This window comes from Rana temporaria, chromosome 7 (genome assembly GCF_905171775.1).
Source record: "Rana temporaria chromosome 7, aRanTem1.1, whole genome shotgun sequence".
Classification (NCBI taxonomy): domain Eukaryota; kingdom Metazoa; phylum Chordata; class Amphibia; order Anura; family Ranidae; genus Rana; species Rana temporaria.
In genome coordinates, this window is record NC_053495.1 from 147,066,803 (window position 1) to 147,088,585 (window position 21,783).

At 40.9% G+C, this 21,783-nt stretch overlaps 1 protein-coding gene across 4 annotated transcripts in view; it reads right to left on the reverse strand.

Annotated features, from left to right (window-relative positions):
- SH3GLB1 (SH3 domain containing GRB2 like, endophilin B1) overlaps window positions 1-21,783 on the reverse strand; it is an 87,440-nt gene that overhangs the window by 16,540 nt on the left and 49,117 nt on the right. The window contains exons 5-7 of one of the 4 annotated variants that reach the window (XM_040360086.1): window positions 17,806-17,898; window positions 12,864-12,953; window positions 7,738-7,761 (exon numbers count right to left, since the gene is read on the reverse strand). In XM_040360086.1, the coding sequence (XP_040216020.1) occupies window positions 7,738-7,761; window positions 12,864-12,953; window positions 17,806-17,898 (207 nt within the window). The remainder of the gene's footprint in view (window positions 1-7,737; window positions 7,762-12,863; window positions 12,954-17,805; window positions 17,899-21,783) is intronic. The other 3 variants (XM_040360087.1, XM_040360088.1, XM_040360089.1) reach the window with 3 other exon arrangements.

Consider the following 21,783-nt stretch of genomic DNA (forward strand, 5'->3'; position numbering starts at 1 on the left):
TTCAATCATGCGAGTGTCTGAAGCATTGGTGGCCAATATCATAGATAATAAAGCATGGGTAGGCAACCTTAAAGGAGGTGGAGATCTACCTGAACATGGGAGAAGTCAGAGATCACCAGCACAGTGTCACCTCCTCACACCAGTTTTAAACCTGTAATTGCCGTACAATTGTGTCTCAATCGCGTGTATTGAACAGCAATCATGGGTTTAAAAAATCAAGTGGTGAGAAGGCAACATATCTCCTCCTCACCACCTGCCAACTACACTCAAATCGCTTTTTAGAGGAGCAGCAGTGCTTGCTGCACTTGTAAATAAGCCCTTTAGTCGCATTCGGCAGGAGCACTCTTAGGGCTCATTCACATGTAAAACCCTACGGGGTTGTAAAGGTAAATGTTTTTTCACCTTAACCTCCCTGGCGGTATTATTATGTCTGGAATTTTGTACCAAAATCGGTACAATTTTTTGCATGGAAATTTGGCGTTTTATACTGTAGGCCTGCAATTCTTAGGAATAACTCACTTAAATCTGTCCAAACAAGAGTCTAGGACATCTCGGGTATGATAAAGTTTGAAAAACAAAATCATAAATTATAATATAATAAATAACTATAAATAATTAGAACAAATAATAATGTAATTATAATAAAAATTATTCAATAATGTAATCAAATCAAAAACACTGACATTTTCTTAGTTGCAGAATTGTCGCTGTCATTTTTAATTGTTTGATGACGAATTTCCCCACAAATCGCTATCACTCAATTCTGCAAGTGATTCTAATTTATTATCGCCGTTTTCTAGCTGGTCTAAAAGGACTTTTGATGTAAAGGGACACTTTTGGGTTGCTATGGACAATCTATAGTTTGCAGGCAGAAAGAACAGTTTTTATTATATAAAAGTACATGTAGGACACTGGGCAGACCACTAGGGGCAAAAGGGGGGTGTATTTTTTTCATACAGTACTGTAATCTATAAGATTACAGTATACTGTATGTGTATTGTGTTTTTCACTTTTTGAATTTGGCGCCGAACTCCGTCCCTGTGCGTCGTAACGTCGCAGGGAACGGAGCTCGGCGGCACTGTGAATCGAGCGGGGAGACACAGCAGAGGAGCCCGCACACACAGCGGGGACGCATCACAGGATCCAGGGACAAGGTAAGTAACTTCCCCCTATATCCTGCAATGCGATCCCGAGTCTGGCTCGGGGATATAGCTTTTGGTATAAAAAAAATTCACCCCGAGCCAGACTCGGGATTACCGCTGAGGTTAATGCTATCCTATGCATTAAGGTGAAAAAACATCCCATGGTACCGCCCCCCCCCCCGAACCCCCGTTTTACTTATCTCACCCCTCGAAAGTCCCGCGCGCGTCCTCGCGATCCTCTTCGGTTCCCAGCCTGGCCGTTGATTGGCTAGGCTGGACAGATTGATAGCAGCGCAGCCATTGGCTGGCGCTGCTGTCAATCACAACCGTTGACGCCGCGCCCCGGGGGCGGGGCCGAGTGATACAGTCGGCGGCTATGCTCGCCGCTGTATAACGGGAGCGTGCCCGCAAAAACTTTCCACCATGCTCGCTCGCATGAAGGTGGAAAGCTTTTGTGAGGAAGAGCCGGGACCCCAAAAGACAGGATTAGGGGACACTGTGCAAAACGAGCTGCACAGTGGAGGCAAGTATAACATGTTTGTTATTTTTTAAAAAAAACACATTTTTGCCTCTAGTGTTCCTTTAAGTTCCGAGCATGCGTCAAATTGATTCTGAGCATGCGTAGGATTTTTGTGCGTCGGAATTGGCTACACACTATCGGAATTTCTGACAAGAACTTTTGTTGTCGGAAAAATTGAGAACCAGCTCTCAAAAACATTTGTTGTCGGAAATTCCAACAGCAAATGTCGGAATATCTGACCAAAAGCTCACATCGAACATTTGTTGTCGGATATTCCGACCGTGTGTACGTGGCATTAGGGTGTTTTACAAAGCAACCAGACATAACTTGGTACTTGTCAAATACAAGTTAAAAACATTTAAAGCGGGGGTTCACCCTAAAAAAAAAAAAATTCTAACATTACATTCAGCCCACTACCAACATTGACCAGTATGCAGATTTTTTTATTTTTTTGCTGTACATACCTCGTATAGCCATTTTCTTAGCCAGCTTCCGGGTAGTGAATCCCGCGGGAGTGGGCGTTCCTATGCAGCAGTTAGTGATTGACGTGATGACAAAAACTCCCGTACCCGTCGCATAAGGAGCATCACGAGTTGCCGAAAGAAGCCGAATGTCGGTGCACAGGAGCCGTATAGCACCGACTCGATGTTCGGCTTCTTTCGGCAATTCGTGACGCTCCTTATGCGACAGGGGGGGGAATTTGTCATCACATCAACCACTAACTGCTGCATAGGAACGCCCACTCCCGCGGGATTCACTACCCGGAAGCCGGCTAAGAAATTAGCTATACGAGGTATGTACAGCATACTGTCAATGTTGGTAGTGGGCTGAATGTAATGTCAGAATTTTTTTTTAGGGTGAACCCCCGCTTTAAGCTACTTGGCGGTTGGCTTAATTAGTTTTAATCACAGTTTCTGTAAATCCTTGCCATTGTAAAGAAACAGGTAAATGCGCAGCTGATGGATATAAAACAGCATTTATAAATTAAGAATGGTTCAGCAATAAAAGCATGCAACCCTTTTGGGGGGTAAAGTTGTGCTTTTTAGTCATGTACTACAAAGCCAATGTCCTGATCACACACACAGTACATCAAGTCCTACTATCTGTTACAGTTTTGGGATATATAACCAAATCTCTGGTATCCTAACAAAATAAATCTGTTGGGCTCAATGAGAACATATTACTTACACTAAATAACTTACAAATTCAGTTAATTGTAAAATTAATTACCTTTGATAATTCTCAAATTCGGTCTTAACAAAATAAAAAATGTATGTTGAATGAATGGCCACAGTCAAACCACATTGCTGAGACTCTCTGCCAGCATTATAGGAGGTTACCTCCAAAACAAGTCATATTAGGTGGACCCCCAAGGTGATGCGTGCACTCTATACACAAAGCCTGACCTGAGCTAAACCCCATTTCTAAGGACTCCTTCATAAACCATCAGTGCCCAGTAAGGATGAGCTCCGGCGTGTTCGCATTTAACACGTGTGGAGCCCGCCAGGAAGTCGGCACCCGCGCTGCGCTAATCACAGCCAGGCAGACATTTCCCGATGCTCGGCTGCAGAGATCGGGAAATGTCTGCCTGGCTGTGATTAGCGCAGCGTGGGTGCCGACTTCCTGGCGGGCTCCACACGTGCTCAATGCGAACACGCCGGAGCTCATCCTTAGTGCCCAGTAGAAGCTCTCACAATGTTATGTCAAATGCTAAGGGCTGTTTCACTGAATTTACTTTATCTGAATATATTCAAACTTTCTACTAAAATCCCTCAAAAAGGTGTAGATTAAATCCTACCCCCCCTCTCTGCCTCACCGGTTCTCCTACAGATCTATACCTGCCCCCCCTTCCAGTAACTAAACTAGGAGTACTGTCAGTTATCTATAAGCAGGAGACCAGTTTTACATCAGTACTCAAAACTAGGATTTGTATTAACAACTGACAGACTAACTTTTCATATTGCGGTATTTCTATTTTAGACTGCAATCCAAGCTACCAGACTATGCCTCCTATAGCATTCACTTCACTCATTTTGCATGCATGTATATCGACACACCCCCACCACCACCGTCTAAAATCGTTTTGCTTTCCAAAACCTAAATGTATGTATATTCTACACTTATGCTGTCGCAAAATGCAATTTGCAACCCTAAATTCTGAAACTTACTACAAAATATCACCCGACAGGATAACAAATTATAACGCAAACAGGCAACTCCTACTTACATCATTCAGAAATAATGACATTTCCAATAATTTGTAACTTCATATTGTGCATTGTGACACAAAAAAAAATAAAAAAGTATTTATCAGAGGTGAATAGTCAGAAAACAATGTGACTATGTCGAATAATATGGGTGTGAGACTTTACTGTCAAACACACCCATGTAACTAGACAAAATAATTCTAGTGCTGTCATGCCAGTGGGCATAACTCTGTACACATGCAGTGCATTTGGTAAAAACCTTAGGAGGTGTTCTGATGTCTACCTATATGTGGTGTTCAGAATAATAAGTGGTGTGGGAAAATGGTGTTGGCTACAAAAATCTTTGCAAACAATAAAATTGCCATGTATCTAAAAGGGAAAAAAAAAACAACACACACACACAGATGTAAATCGTATGATTTACATGTGTGTGTGTTGTGTTTTTTTTATGTATAAAGTTAGTAAAGTAAGCAGATGTACCACACCTGTTATCTATTAAAGCTTTTAAAAGTAGAAGTCCTGCCTTTTCACACTGGCAAACCAATCGGGTCTGCCTGTCCGTTTTTTCGGCGTACCTGATCGGACCCTCGATAATCCTCTATGGAATGGCATATGTAAACGGACATGTGTCCATTTTCAGATGGGGATCTGTTCTGCATTCATCTAGTGCAGGGGTGTCAAACTCAAATTAATCGGGGGCCACATCAGCAGTTTGAGTGATGGGGTGAGAATTACCGCTCTTACCACAAGAGTGGGGGGAGGGGGAAAAAGGAAGGGGTACAGCTGCTGCACTGAATGGTGTATCAAACCAGGAACAAATGTAGAATAAAAGGGGTAGTGCTGCGCTGTGAGTGGGGGATGGAGTAACGTGCAGAGGAAGTATGGCAAAAAAACCTTATATATGGAAAAATAAATTCTGACTAATGATCATAAATAGCAAAAGTAAAAAATGATACTGGTATACCATAACAAACAAATTTCAAACTAAACGTGCTATAGTGCAGCCAAGGCTAGCTGACAGAATGTGAATAAAAAGTGACAGTGCTAGTGTCATAAAGTGAGATAAATTAGTAGCAAATGTACTAATACACAAAAGTGTATAACGTGCAAAATACAACACACAACAGTGACTAAAATAAATAAATGTCCATGAAGCAGATTACTGTAAACATAACAGCAGGAAAAATCCAAAGTATAAGTGCTGGTGTAGATGCCAAAGTGCCGTGAAAGTAGGGGTTGATTTCCGGTGTTTTTCTTCAGAGTAAGTGAGGATGTCCCCTTACCTTACTGCTGTAAGGTAACAGCATAAAAACCCAGGTACACTTTTCTGGTCATAGCCACATTGGGCGTCATCCAAATGGACCAATTGGAAAAGGTAGATCCCTCTCGGTAGTCACGTCCAGACAGTGACAGTGACTAGCACCCAGGGAGATAAAAGTGCAAATAGTGCAGTATTGTTTAAAAAAATAAAACACTAGGTACTCACATTGTTGTGATAAAAACAGGCATATAAAAAAACAGGGCGTTCGCTGACGTCACCTCTGGTACCTCTTGGTGGACTCTTTGACGTCGGCGAACGCCCTGTTTTTTATATGCATGTTTTTATCACAACAATGTACCTAGTGTTTTATTTTGTTTGAATAAACCCCTTTTTTAAAATAATACTCTATTGGCACTTTTATCTGGTTGCGAGTCACTGTCACTGTATGGACGTGACTCCCGAGAGGGATCTACCTTTTCCAATTACAGTCCATTTGGATGACACCCTATGTGGATATGAGCAGAAAAGTATACCTGGGTTTTTATGCTGTTACCTTACAGCACTAAGGTAAGTGGACATCCTCACTTACTCTGAAGAAAAACACCGGAAATCAACCCCTACTTTCACGGCACTTTGGCATCTACACCAGCACTTATACTTTGGATTTTTCCTGCTGCATAGACATTTATTTATTTTAGTCAATGTTGTGTGTTGTATTTTGCACGTTATACACTTTTGTGTATCAGTACATTTGCTACTAATTTATCTTACTTTATGACATTAGCACTGTCACTTTTTATTACTTCACATTCTGTCAGCTAGCCTTGGCTGCACTATAGCCCGTTTAGTTTGAATTTTGTTTGTTATGGTATACCAGTATAATTTTTTACTTTTACTATTTATGATCATTAGTCAGAATTTATTTTTCCATATATAAGGTTTTTTGCCATATTTCCTCTGCACGTTACTCCATCCCCCACTCACAGCGCAGCACTACCCCTTTTATTCTACACATCAGCAGTTTGGTTGCCCTTAAAAGGGTCGGTTGCATCTGCACTCCACCATAGTGTTCAGTCTGCGCAGCAAGCACAGGGTTCAGGGGCGCGCTGCGCAGCAAGCACAGGGTTCAGGGGCATGCTATGCACAGTATGCAACAACTGATTTTCATCCCTCCTCTTGGGTTCTGACCTCAACACCCCCTTGTGCTCTCTCTTTCCTACCTGACCCAGCTCTCAAGCTGCAGCCTGCTGGATAAAAGACAAACATAGCTGGAGCTGTCAGGAACCTTGGACACTGGGAGCTATGCCGGGAGGACTGTGCATGCGCTCAGTTCACAAAAAGCCAGTGCTGCTAGAGGGACTGAGGAGAGAGAGTGGGAGATGTTCCCTGAAGACCGAACCGCTGACCGTGCATGCGCCTACACAAACCCGGCGCCACTGGCGTGACGAAGGAGGTTTGCACTGCACTGCATGACAAGGTCTGGTGGGCCAGATTTCCCCGCTGGCCTTGTGTTTGCCACCTATGATCTAGTGGATCAGTTAGCAGTCTGGTGTAAACAGACAGTTGGTCCATTTACATCCGGCTGCCCATAGAGAGAGGGCTGTGTTTGTCTCCGCTCTGCATAAATGGAGCCGTCACGAACCAGCCATCCACATCCACATGCTCAGCAGGGATCAGTGCCGTGTGGAAGGGGCCCAAGATGAAACACCGCAAGTTACTTAGTTATTACAATTGTTAGCCAGAACAGAATCTTGTGTGTGCATCTCCTATACTAAAGGATAAACTTTCAGACATAACCACACGCTCTGACATTTCCGATCATAACAGCACTTCAGACGCCAATAAGAGCCTCCCAAACTTGAAGGGGAAGGGTGGGTAAATGGACACTAGTTCTAAAGTCAAATTCTAAGTACTAAAATTAAAACAGCTTCAGTGGTTTTAACAGAGTAGGGTTTCCTGTGTAATAAAGCCAATAGTATGCAGCCTCTGGTGCCCCCACTAGGGCAGGCACTTTGCTTCCAACAATTCTAAAATGGTTGACCAGTTAAACTATATCTAAATTTAAAACTCTCTCTTAACCCCCCCCCCCCCCCATTTTGTATAGAGTAGTAGTCATTTTTGCCATACGTGTATCATTAGCAAGATTTCTCCTCTCTTCCTGTTCTGTGGACTCAACATGAAGAGAAAGCACATTCTTCCAAGGTGAGGGAAATACATTCTTAGACCGCTGTCACAGGAACAAGTGTCCTCATGGGAAGATTTCTCCTCCTATTCCAGTTCTGGTGACAACTCAGAATTTTGTATTAACCCTTACTTTCCTTCCTGGGGACATTGGGGAAATTGGCAATGCGAGAGACACTCACAAACAGGGAGAAATACAGCAAAAAAGTTTTGCCGTGAAACTACTGTTATGAACTACAAACAGAACATACAGATTATTAAGGCTATGTTTTAAAGACATATACACTTTAGGTAAAAATTACAAGCAAGTGGTTTCTGATAGGTCTTCAGACAATCTGACTTTTCTAGTCCTCAACTTAATTTTCATAGTGGTTCTGATGTAAAACAGTTATCTCACATGTGGTCACCTCTACGACATGTACTCACCCTTTTTACCTCCTCAGTCCACATCTGATAAGCATTAAAAACACAAAACAAATCACAATTATCTATATATCAAAGAAATCTATAAAAACTACACTATAGTTTCTTGTTTATCCATAATCTAGATGCAACAGAGATAAGGAAATCAACGCAAAAAAAAAAAAAAAAAATATGTTTTAGCTGGAGTTCCACTTTAAGGTTAGGGAGAGGTTAGGATAGGCGTTGTGTTAGGTTTACATCTTATGACTGGGTTAGGATCGCACAGATTAGAGTTGGCAAAGCTGGGGTAGTTGAACTCAAAAAGTTGGCAGGACTACTGCTTTCAAACTAATTGAAAGGCAGTACAATGCACAAAACTGCATTAACACTGAAAATCTGATTCCTGGGAGATCACCATGAACCCCACATGTTCAAAACTACCCACCAACATCGAACGGATTAAAAAACATTTTGTAGGCTGTGAAAAAATACAATGATGCTTATCAATTAGAAAAATCAATATCACTAATAACAGATAAGTACCTCATTGCAGGAGGGAAAAGAAAGACTATAGTTCTATTCAGACCACTTTTAATATTATCATACACTGTTTTAAAAGCTCTCCCTATTTGGTCTACCAAATAACAAAATAATGACTTCAAGTCTTTAGAATTCTAATAAGCATTGCTTTTTAGGTTCTTATTGTCCCACATTTACGTCTATCATCACATGCATATGACAAGCTTTTGTGAGAGGATGAAAAGACCGTAACAGATTTCTTTCAACTTGAATTTACAGTAAATTTGAAGATAATCATGTGCAAATAATCAAAGCAAAGAGATGCTATAAAGAACAGTACTTGTTTAGGTTCCATGGTGAGCTCGTATGGAAGAATAAGGGTCTCATTATACTGTCGTCATTGCTGGAAGATTAATGCAAGCAGTTGATTAGCGTGGTCTATTCAATTAACTAATTCCATAAGAGTGCAGAATGTTTCGATTTTCAAGACCTCTTGTATGAAGTGTCTGAATAACTACAGTCTTTCTCTTAGCAACCAATCAGTGTCTACCTTACATGTTCTAACCTGCCTTAGCAACAGGAAAGAAAAGAGCCAATTAGCTGCCAAGAAAGAGATTATAGTATAATAGGACTAATATACTGCCATAAAATACTTTCTTGCAGTATATTATTGGAGTATTTAGGTACATTTGGTTATTCTGCTGCCTTCAGTGGATTGACCACCGGCTAAACAAAGCTGTAAAAAAAAGCTTGGTATAACCTCTGCTACTCTCAGCATGCCTCAGCTTTGTTAGCAAGCAATAGTAGTAGTTAATTATAAAAACAGAGGGGAAGGACTTTATGGCAAGTCAAAAATGCTATTTCCTCAATCATACATTATGGGACACAGGATGAGTATTCAGGTACATTTGACACCGAAAACCAGTCCAACTAAGGGATGATTAACAAAGCAACAGAAGCCAACAGGCCCACAAAAACCCACAGGTTAACAGAGGTGGCTCAACAGAGCTACCTGAAGAACCTTATGAATGAAGACTTGAATATCCACCTAGTGAAATTTAAAAGAAGTTACATTCACTTGCAAAAAAAAAAAATATGTTAAAATGTTTTTGCAGGTAAACAAATATGCATTTTTTTGTTTTTTGTTAGAGACCTGTAAAGCATTGCATCCAAAATCAGCAAATCATGGGTGTAATGCCATGGTCCTGCAGACTGTGTAGCCATCTGCCTGTACCTCCTAAACAGGCAGGAACACACCGACAGGAAGCTCAATGAACAACCTAGAGCTGGGATATGCAATTAGCGGACCTCCAGCTGTTGCAGAACTACAAGTCCCATGAGGCATAGCAAGACTCTGACAGCCACAAGCATGACACCCAAAGGCAGAGGCATGATGGGAATTGTAGTTTTGCAACATCTGGAGGTCCGCTAATTGCATATCCCTGACCTAGAGTGATCAACATTGCTCTGGTAGTTCATTGGGAACTACAAGCAGACAGCCGCATTGGCTGTCGAAACTTGTGGTTTTCCCATTTACAGAACACTGTGAATAGATGATGCAGGCAGGCAGAGCTCTGTGCAGCGGATTATTTTTTTAGATTTCAACAGCAAGCAGGGGAGAAGATGCCTAATGCTGAAAAGTCTATGAAGCACTAACTCATCTAGTGGAGTGTGCCGTGACCGGGAACGTGGAAACCTTGGCCTTGAAGTCATAAGCTTGAATGAGGAGTTGTAAAATCCTCCTAATGATAGTGGAAAAAGAAGCAGGGTGTACCCTACAGGGACTTTCGGGATGGACAAACACAAAGCAGAACTGCCATAAAGGAGCTGTAGCTGAGATTTCAACTCGAATAGTATGTACCACATAAGACAATGGAGGAAAGTCTTTATGGATGTTTTTGATAAGGACAGAAAGATGGTAGAACGATGTCCTGGCTAAGGTGAAAGGCAGAAACTGAACTGTGAAGAAAAGAGGCCAATACCTTCAAAAATAACCATGCAGCACAAGAAAGGGTTCTTTAAAAAAGGAAAAGGCTGCCAATTCAGAACCATCTTAAGCCTGGGAATACAGCATACCTGGTAAGGTGACAGCGGTTCAAACATGCATTCATTTTTAAACTGCTGTGTCACCTTACTGGTGGGGCTGTACCCCCAGGTTTAAAGGTGGATTATTTTTGTATACGTGTGTTTTTTTGGCAACACCTATAAAGGTGATTAGGCATTAATAGATTGGCTAATTATACCACCCTTCTATTCTTTTGTTCTTTTGGATGTGCAACCTTGCGAGTAAGAACAGACTAAAGAGAATCCCTAATATGTTCATAGAGTAGTCTCTGAAGAGCCAGCTTGAGATACCATGGAGTCACTTGGGAATGTACAGGAAGAATAGTACAAGTGAGACTCAGTACTTAACTACAGATGGAGAGGCAAATGGTTTAGAAAAATACAAACAAATCTAACATTTGCCCCTTGATGGTACTTGGAGGCCACTGATCTAGATCAGACTGGAGAAAAAGGACTTTCTTCCCCAAGAGGAGAAAAGACATCTGTTCTCCTAGGACACCCTAGGGGGTGGGAAGGGTTATTGATGGGCTGCAATCTTCTGAAGGCAGCAGCATAACCCAATGTACCTAAATACTCATTCTGTACTGTAATTAACGATTAAGAAAACATGTTGGTGCTCAACTGAAATAATGCTACTGTGTAGTCACCCCGGTATCTATTAAGAAATGAGCTTTGATTTCATATTCCACAAAAAAAAGCTGAAAACCAACCTCTGACTGGTTGAGTAGCACTACTGCTCTTTGCACTATAAGCTGAATAACTAACCAAAATAGAAATTGGTGAACTTTTAAGCATCTATTACATGGGTCTTCAAAATATGGCCCTCCAGTCGTTCAGGAACTACAATTCTCATCATGCCTAGTCATTTCTGTGAATGTCAGAATTTTACAATGCCTCATGGGATGTGTAGTTCTGCAACAGCTGGAGGGCCATAGTTTGAGGATTCCTGATCTATTACAACAGAAACATTACAAACCTGCAACAATATTACGAACAGACTGCACATATATTATCTATAAAAATAAATATCAGTTGTGTATTCTCTTGCTGTGGATTAAACAAAATATACTTATAGGATGACCAAACCTAAAACACAAGTTGACCTTTATAAAATCACTATAAAAGCACACGCAGTATGAGAAGCTTCAATAGTTTTAAATAACTTGATATTTAAGGCCAGTCAAACAGATTACAAGGCAAGCACTGGTCCCAATTTCAAGCATCACTAGTTATAAATCAAAATGTGTCTGATGTACTGAAGGTTAATAAGCACATGTGGCAGTTGCTGGTGCTAGTCTTAAAGACTTTACAATTTGTTTGAAAACCTCCCTGCAGATGCACCAAAAAAAATCCCACATTTCACCATCAAGTGAGGATTGTGGACATTTTCTTGAAACACTTGCCCGTTTATTACCATCTTAAAGTCTCTTAACGTTTGCCGTGTATGCAAGGGCAACATAAGCCACTCTTTTCCTTTACGTAGGTCCCAAGCCTTTGCAGGTTGGGAAGAGGCAACTGGGATTGGACTGGAATTGGTATTACTGGGCAGTAAAATAGCTGAGTACGGCAAAACACTTCCCCCATCATTAAAAATTCCACAAAAAATGAAACTTTGGGCAGGCAATAAAATGCCCCATTCTTACAGATTTGATTAATTGAGCTCATATGCATATATGTTGCAGCCTTCTAGTATTTCCTGTTTATTTTTTTTATTTTAAGAACCAAAATTGGTGTTCCCATTTCATTCCTGGCCTGAAGATTGCCCAGCAGCCAACACTACAGCAAAATGGTTGCTACTGCTCCTGCTGTTCCATTGCCCCTCACTAGAGGATCTCGATGTCCAATCCTCTGGCTAGTGTGTATACCCCCAGAGTGATAACAAGGCCACTCTTACCATAAAGCTACATGCAAACATTCCAAGTAACAAACAAATAAAATTTACTTATCCAAGCCTTCCAGTCACATCTAAATGACTGCCTGGTGTTTACATCATGTAGTAGGGACATATCAATACCTCCTCTTGACCATGTTCAAACTAAAAAGATGATGAAAGGCATAAAGGGAGCTCCAGTCTGCCACAGCTTATGAAGTTATTGTTTATTCAGTTGAAGATGGCATTCTAGCTATTCAAGATGTCCCTTTATCTAGGGAAGGTTTATCCACTTCCCTTGTAAATTAATAGTCAAGTGTTAAATCTTTTCTAAAGACTTTTATACAAGATACTTTTGGGTTTAACAAGACATTACAAACTGTAGTAACTCCCAAATGAATGTAATAACTGAATTCTGATTTGCCCTAAAAGAAGGCCCACTTGTGTTTTAGCTTTAGGAACCCTTTAAATTTTGTAAAACTCTGCTCAGTAGATTCGGTTACCAATAAAAATCGCCAGAATGGCACAGAATATAAAATATTGGTTATTTAAATTTTCCAGTCATAATGGTACATAAAGAGACAACAAATTATAAAGGGCTACTGTTCCAGAGCAGAAATAACAAAGTAGAATATTTTCACAGTGCAAGAGAAAGCACGGTACATTAAAATGAGGTGGAGATGGGAGGCCAACAAACCTTCAGCCACTTTACATGCAACACGCCGAGCATGTAAGACACATTTACCATAAAGCTGGTATCCCGTTCAGGCTCAGCTGCGTTTAATTGCTTAAGTGCATACATACAAAAGACAAAAATAAACTGTCAACAGGCAGAGAGGAAAGGGCTGTTTAATGCACAAGCTGCAGAGAGAAGCTTTATAAAATGCCACATCACAAAACTAAGCTAGAAAGCTTTAATTAAACTTCCACAGATTGCCATCTTGTCACAGCAAAACCATCCAGCTTTTATTTCAAAACTAAATTAAAATCACTTTACTTCACATATTACTCTCTCTTCAATGTCTTGTGTATGGCTCAATTTAACATGGAGGATCTAATATCCCCCACTAAGTGAAAGCTTCTATATCTGTTCAACGCAGTTTAGGAGCACCTGTTGTAGTGACAGCACCCCAACAGCTACTCTATAGATTATAATTGTATAGCATTTCTATTTACAAAAGTCATGTCATTCCAGGGAAAGAAAAAGCTATCCTTGCAGTAGGGCTCCCCTTGCCTGTAAGGGTTAAATGTAGTTTTTGCCTAGAATACCCTTACTTACCTTATATCCCTTAAACCTGCAAGTTCCTCCTCTCCATGTGATGGGAGCGGATTCCGTTTGGCCCTCTTTTTGTCGGTTGCAGTTCTGACATCATCAAGTACAATGCAAGACCAGCAGCCCTGCATTGTAAATTAGGACACCGGGGACAACCCTGCCCATCAACAACCTGGAATGTCGAAGAGGAAAGCACTGGCTAACCGTGATAAGGTCGTTAAATCTGCTTCCAAATGGTACTCTTGGCAAAATAAAAAAAATAAAAAAAATGGGCATTTAACCCCTGCAGTGTGGAAGACCCATGGCAAGGGTGTCCCCCCCCCCAGAGTTAAACTTTACTTTAAACAGAATTAGCGATTCATCCACAGTAGGTACAGTGAATGAAAAAGTAGGAATATCAGTTTTTCATGAAAAATTGCCTTTTTCACCTTCTGCAATTGCATGCTTTATCAAAACTGGGAGCTACAACTTTTAGAGCAACCTACTGAAAAAATCTGATATTTCAGGTCCTACAGAGTCCTGTTTAAAAAGGTATTACTTCTCAGCTAAAGGGGCTTAAAGGGCTGATGTTTAGGCAGAGCCAGGCAAACAGGAGCGCTGCCTTAACCACTTAAGCCCCGGACCAATATGCAGCCTAAAGACCCAAGGTGTTTTTACAGTTCGGGACTGCGTCGCTTTAACAGACAATTGCGCGGTCGTGCGACGTGGCTCCCAAACAAAATTGGCGTCCTTTTTTCCCCACAAATAGAGCTTTCTTTTGGTGGTATTTGATCACATCTGCGGTTTTTAGTTTTTGCGCTATAAACAAAAATAGAGCGACAATTTTGAAAAAAAAGCAATATTTTTTACTTTTTGCTGTAATAAATATCCCCCAAAAACATATATAAAAACATTTTTTTTCCTCAGTTTAGGCCGATACGTATTCTTCTACCTATTTTTAGTAAAAAAAAAATCGCAATAAGCGTTTATCGATTGGTTTGCGCAAAATTTATAGTGTTTACAAAATAGGGGATAGTTTTATTGCATTTTTATTTTTTATTTTTTTTTACTACTAATGGCGGCGATCAGCAATTTTTTTCGTGACTGCGACATTATGGCGGACACTTCGGACAATTTTGACACATTTTTGGGACCATTGTCATTTTCACAGCAAAAAATGCATTTAAATTGCATTCTTTATTGTGAAAATGACAGTTGCAGTTTGGGAGTTAACCACAGGTGGCGCTGTAGGAGTTAGGGTGCACCTAGTATGTGTTTACAACTGTTTGGGGGTGTGGCTGTAGGAATGACGTCATCGATCGTGTCTTCCCTATAAAGGGAATGACGCGATCGATGCGCCGCCATAGTGAAGGACGGGGAAGCCGTGTTTACACACGGCTCTCCTCGTTCTTCAGCTCCGGGGAGCGATCGCGACGGAGCGGCTATAAACAAATAGCCGCGCCGTGGTCCCGGATCGCTCCCCGAGCGGACCCGACCTCCGCATGTAGCGGGGGGGGTCCCGATCGGACCCCCCACCCGCTAATAGGCGAGGACGTACCTATACGCCCATGTGCCTGTACGTGCCATATTGTGGACGTATATGTACATGGGGTGGTCCTTAAGTGGTTAACAATTATTCTCCAATATATCCGACTCTAATTTGAGCAACACTGGAAGGATCTAGGAGCAATAGTTTTTTTTAAGGAAAGATAGGTATTTACCATCTGTATCTTTCTGGTCTATTGGTTCTGACTTTATTCTCCGCTTGCATTGCGGGTTTACTACGCAACTTTGCTACCTTTTTATTGCCCAACTTTATAGTTTTAAATGTAAATATTTAATGAATAGAAAAAGACAGACAAGTATGTATAAGACACAATATGTGTTCTTTAAATCAGGTTTCATGAATATTATGTCATATTAATGGGGCAGACTTCAGTTGTCTAAGCAACATACAGAGGACAACGTTCACAAGCAAGGAAACAAATTTATTCTATTTCGGTTAAATTTCTCCTATGGGTCGCAGGAGTGCAATTCGTTTTCGCACGCCTGTGACCCGTTTTCAGATAGAGGTCTGAAGTCCGCTGATGCCACTGGAATCAGTCCAGGCAGCGCGTCATCACGACAATGAAGTCTGGATCAGCCAGGTGCCTGGACTGATGCCTGTCTCAGCGAGCTGCTGAGAGACTGAGATGGCCAATTCCCTGCCCCCCCCCCCACAGCTCTGCGCTCCAGTGAGCGTGGAGGAGCAGAGAGGAGGGCTGTTGATTGACAGTCAGCAGCACTCCTCTCTGTGACCAGTGAGAACTGAGCCATTGGCGATGTTCGATGGCTCGGTTCTCCGTGTAGAGACGCCGGAGGACAGATGCAGCATCGGTCCCATGCTGCATCCACCTAGGCAAGTATAAAAAAGGGGAAAAAAAAACCCCATACTTCTCTTTTTAAAATTCAGGCTGCTACAAGAAGACACAGTAAACTAGATAATGTATTCTCAACTCTAAACAACTGCTACAATAGCATTTAAAGGTTGATCAGTATAGCAGATTTCACTTAGTTACCATAAAACTAAAATAAGCCTGTGTTAACCTCAACATTGTTAAAACTACTCAGCAAAGCAAATTGAATGTATATCTTTGATTTCATGAAAGCTCCTGAGCTACTCCAGAGTCCCCCCGATTCCCAGCTGCACATATTTTAGAATACTTGGCCCTCTTAGAACTTTAACTACCCCTAGCACCCCTAAAGCAATGCAAGTGCCTCAGTAGAAAAGATGGTAGCCCTCAGAGAGACCAGAGTTGAGGATTTCTGTAAATGTACACAAAAAATGAGAAAATGGTAAATCATTTCATAACTTTTTCCACCTTCCACGTCAATTGCTTAATTATGAACAACGCTACACCCCTAGTTATAAGAGGATGTGCACACTTCTGCAACCACATTGTTTAAATTTTATTTCCCTCCCCCCTAAAAGATTTCAGTTTGCTTTTCAATTTAGTTGTACAGTTTATAGATCACATTACAGGTGGAAATAGTTCTGAATTTATCTTTGTCTCATTTTTTTACATCCCAGAAACCTGAAATTTTAACTGGTGTGTAGACTTTTTATACACTGTAGGTATAAGTGGGTATGGTAACTTTTGCTGGAATGCAGTTATTTTTGAAAGCTTTGGCTTGGTTCACATTTACTTTGTGCAAAATTAGCCAGTATCTGCTCCAACATAAATCTGTGTTTCACTGAGATGACTTAGCAGCAAGGCCTCATTCCCATGGGCGTACTGTCCTGTATAGCCACGCAAAAGGAAATCGTTGCCGGTGTGCAGCCGCATACAGGCAGCCTGTTAAAAAATCAATGACGGACAGACTTGCACGAACCTCCGAGCACATCCCCCAAGTGTAAATCCATGCAAGTCCGATGCACGGATATACAGCCGGGGATGCTCTTGGAACTGTGTGAAGCCATCTGCCCGTCCAGGATTTTAACAGGCTGCCTGCATGCTGTTGCACAGAACACCTGTGCCTCCTATGCGGGTAGATTGAAAAGTACACCCCTGTGAATAAAGCCTAAATAAAAAGCACTGCAGATTCTGAAAACATTGTAAGACATCAGATAACCATTCAATGTGCTTGGTTTGCCCCAATCATTTGTGTCTATGCTATGGAGTGGGAAGGAGGACTGGAGGTCAGAAGCAGAGTATGCAAGGGAAATACATACTATATTACTGCTGTTGGTTTTTTGGCGTTTGCTCGGTCCTCAAAAATGTAAACTTATATCTGAAGCCTTTTTTTGTGGAAGATTTAGATGGAGTCAGGAATGGTTAAAACATCATTCAGGCCTTTTTATGTGTCTCACTGGGAAATGTTTAATTCACTCCGTGAAATAATCTCTAGCATGTCACCAATTCACTGAGCAACCATCATAAAGTGAAAGCAGCTGCATTCCAGTGCAGTGGAAAAGCCAGGCTGAACAAAGCTCTAAAATTAAAATACTTATTAAATAAGTCAGCAAATTAGAAGACTATAATAAACTAAGTTTTAACAAGCGGCTTTAGTAACTGCGCATTACAATGCCTTACTAAATTAGCCTGAAAGCAGAATAAGATTAAATAAAAATGTGCTTTTAAAATACACAAATAAACATGAAAATATACAATGAGCAGTTTCTGCAAAGTATGCAATTCTGTTATCCAAATATTCTATAAATTGTGAGTCAGAATAAGCATTTTTTAACAACGTAAAGCTAACAAAGAACTGAGTTTATGCAGCTTGAATCTGGGACCTTCCAATTGTTTACCACAGAGAGTGCATGTTGTCAGCTATTTAGGCAGGTTAACCACATGGAGAAAGAGTGACTTTTTTTTTCCAGTCATTTGTCAAGCCATCAACTTACCGAAGCCCTGGCTTCTGCAACCCTGCCTTTTTTCAGACGGGTCTTTGCAGCGTCTAAATCCAGTCTTTTATTCTGCAACAATTTCCGTTCTTTCTAAAGAAAGCAAAAAAGTAAGGGAAAGGAGGTGCATTAATACAGCTGTAGAAAACCCCCTTGATAAGCAAAACAAGGAGTAAACGTTGGGAGAAAACTGATGACAAATAGGTCAAAGCAATGCCACAGCTATTTCAATTTCCAGAGGAGCAGCTTGTTTTCAAGATCTGTGTAACAAACTGGCCACAAAAATGTAGTGAGAAAAACCGCACAATCTCATCAAACTATGAACGGCTACAATTCAACAGGAATTCTGAGCACAGCCAATCTAACACTTTCTTGTAAAGTATATTAATGGCTCTATTGATCACAACAACAAAAAAAAACCAGTAAGGAACCAGCCAACTTATGTGATGAGTCGAATTCAAAGGTCTACAACCTCATACTTATAAAAAAAAAAAAAAAAAAAAAAAGTATTTATTTTGGATAGAACAACAAAGGGCTATAATCTCTGTAAGGTTTATTGTTGCCATCTTTGTCCCATTGCAGAGATTTTACTTCACTTCCTGTCCTATTTCCAAACAGGAAGTGAGCAGAAATTTCAGCAAATATAGGGAAATCCTTGTGGACACCCCTCTATTACTTTTCAGGGGTCAACCCAAAAATTAGAATTCTTTTTACTTTCACTTTTAGGCTCCATGCACAATATAAGCTTCTTTTAGCAGCAGTTTGAAGTATTCAGCATTTTTTTTCTGGTGGCAAATCGCTCCCAAAAATGCAAAATAAAAACGTTTTTTTTCTCTGCTCCTAGAAGCTGAAGCTTCCAAAACACTTCTAGACTAAAATAATGGGCATGGACACAAAATAACACTATTTACTTTTAGAGGCGGAAAAAAAAATGCTCAAAAGCTGCTTTTAGGAAAAAAAAATGTAATGTGCATGGAGCCTCAATAATGGTAAACAGGACAAATGGAGTGTGAATCTACCTAAGGTTTAATGCACGCACGGCCTACTTTGACTACCGTCCGCGGGAAACCGCAAAGCGGCTGATGGTCAAAACATTTCTATCCTGAACATGATTCTTCTGTGTCCAGGAGATGCAGATTGAACCGCCCCCAACCGCAGCAGCTCCTTAAAGCTAAGCTCCACCCAAAAGGGGAAGCTCTACTTGTTTGCTTCCCCCCCTTCCAATGCCACATATGTCACATTTGGGGGGGGGGGGGTAAGTGTGCCGCAATCAATGTGCGCGATCTATGCAATTTCCGACACCCCCCCCCCCCCCGCTCACAATAGAAAACAGGCTGTGAAGATGCCGGCTGCACCCGGAGCGGCTTCAATGTGCCAACTCAACTCCACCTTTTATAGTATGTTACACCCATATTTAAGTGTAACATGGTACCAAGCCAATCCACCTCAGCATCTTTTCCCTGGCGGCAGCTGTCAGTTTTAAAAATTTGCACAAATTGTGTGGGGCTCTGCCAACATAGCTGTGTCATTTATTCACAGATATCTGTGACTGAGAACTACCATGGGAGATGGACCTGCACGTTTAGAGATTACCACACTTGTAGCTCATGACACGTCCTCTGGCTCTCTAACTGAAAGTCAATGCAGACAAATATCTTGAGGAACAACCTGCAGGAGGCAGTGCATTTCCCTGATCATGGTTGCAATGATAAATAAACGCACATTTTTGTTTTTCAGAAGGTGGACTTAGCCCTTAAATTCTTAAAGTGTTACTACACCCAGTAATATGAAAATAGTTAATCTCTTCCTCCCACCCAGCTTATATATCTTTTTACATTAAAATACTACCACTATATACCTTTTTGGCTGATCTGTATACCACGGTCACATGATAAACTGCAGGGTTTGTCCAGTGCTAAGAGCTCAGGTAGGAGGAGATTTCCACTATAGTCTGTGTCCATGTGCTGTTATGGGAGGCGGATCTTCCATAAATTAAGATGCAAAAGGCATAGAGGAGGGAGGGACTGGGTTGCGATTTAGGATCTGTATTCACACCCACAAGTGAAATGTCATATCATGTGATCTGAAAAGCTCAGCTCAAGACAGGAAATGTTCTCTCCAGCAATAGAGACCAAACTGAGCATATGCAGGGGAACCACTCTGACTGTGTATTATCTGGCCTTGCCAAGAGAGCCCCTGCAGGAGGGGGAGGATGTGTGCATACAGGATAAAAAAGCCTTTCTACACAATACAGAGGGTTAACCCTTTAAGTTCCACAGTGAGTATAATAAGCATGCTATTCTGCATATACAGACAGATTTTACTGTTGTGGGTTTAGTAACACTTGGATTCATTTTATTTTCATCGGCTGTTTTTTACAGCTTTTTGACAGTTCACCGATCCAGAAAGCACATTTTCAGTGGCAATAATTAAGAAAGGATAACCTATGCTATCATCTTTGTAATTTGGCAATCCTAGAACATGCATATAGGGAATACAGGTATTCCATGCAATAAATTAGTTAACTGAACATTCCCATTTTAATAATAATGCAAACCACACAAAATAACGCACGTTGCATTTTAACCACTTAAGGACCGCCGCACGACGATATATAAATCGACAGAATGGCACGGCTGGGCACAAGGTCGTACATGTACGTCCACTTTAAGAACCCAGCCGTGGGTTGCGACCCGAAGCTCCGTGACTCGCAGACCCGATCGCTGCCGGTGTCCAGTGATCGGGTCACAGAAGCTGAAGAACAGGGAGAGTTGAGTGTAAACAAACCTTCCCCGTTCTTCTCTGTGGCTTGTCACTGATCGTCTGTTCCCTGTCATAGGGAACGATGATCAGCGACGTCACACGTCCAGCCACGCCCCCCTACAGTAAGAAACACACAATAGGACACACTTAACACCTTTAGCGTCCCCTAGTGGTTAACCCCTTCACTGCCATTTTTACAATAATCAGCGCATTTTTATAGCACTTTTCGCTGTGAAAATGACAATGATCCCAAAAATGTGTCAAAAGTGTCCGCCACATTGTCGCAGTCACGAAAATAAATAAATCGCTGATCGCCGCCATTACTAGTAAAAAAATAATTATTAATAAAAATGCCATAAAAACTATCCCCTATTTTGTAAACGCTATAACTTTTGCAAAAACCAAACGCTTATTGCGATTTTTTTAACCAAAAATATGTAGAAGAATACGGATCGGCCTAAACCGAGGAAAAAAAATGTTTTATATAATTTTTGGGGGATAATTATAAAAAAAAAAACAAAAACAAAAAACACAGAGGTAATCAAATACAACCAAAAGAAAGCTCTATTTGTGGGGAAAAAAAAGGACACCAATTTTGTTTGGGAGCCACGTCGCACGACCGCGTAATTTTCAGTTAAAGCAACGCCAAATCGTGAAAAGGGGCCAGGTCCTTTACCTGCATAATGGTCTGGGGCTAAAGCGATTAATAACTAACCCTTAACCCACACAGCCCATCCACTAAGTCACAGACTATAGTGTGCTCTCCTTCATAGCGCAGTTGTTACCTGATCTCTAGAAAGAGGTTTTTCTAGTTCGGAATCTAACTTGCCGTCTTCCATTTTGTAAATTATTTTTATTAAAAATATTTTTTTTTTCCCCAAATACTGAAAAAAGAAAATTATACAAACTGACTTTTCATTCACTTTAAGTAAAATATGTGTTGCATATCTGTGGTAAGACATATAATGCACATTCAGCACTCAACACAGAGATGCAGCAGTGCATGTTTTTTCCCTACTACCATCTTGAAAAGTATCTAAAATTAACTAGTAACCTTTTAAAAAGGTTTATTCTGTCCAGGTGACCATTGCCACCAGGACAGAATGTGACAAACTACAAATGTTATAGTTATTAAAACAGATAGAAATGAAAATCAAGTTTAGAGGACAAGGGTCAAAAGTGAGATTTTCACAAACCTTCCATCACGTTGTACAG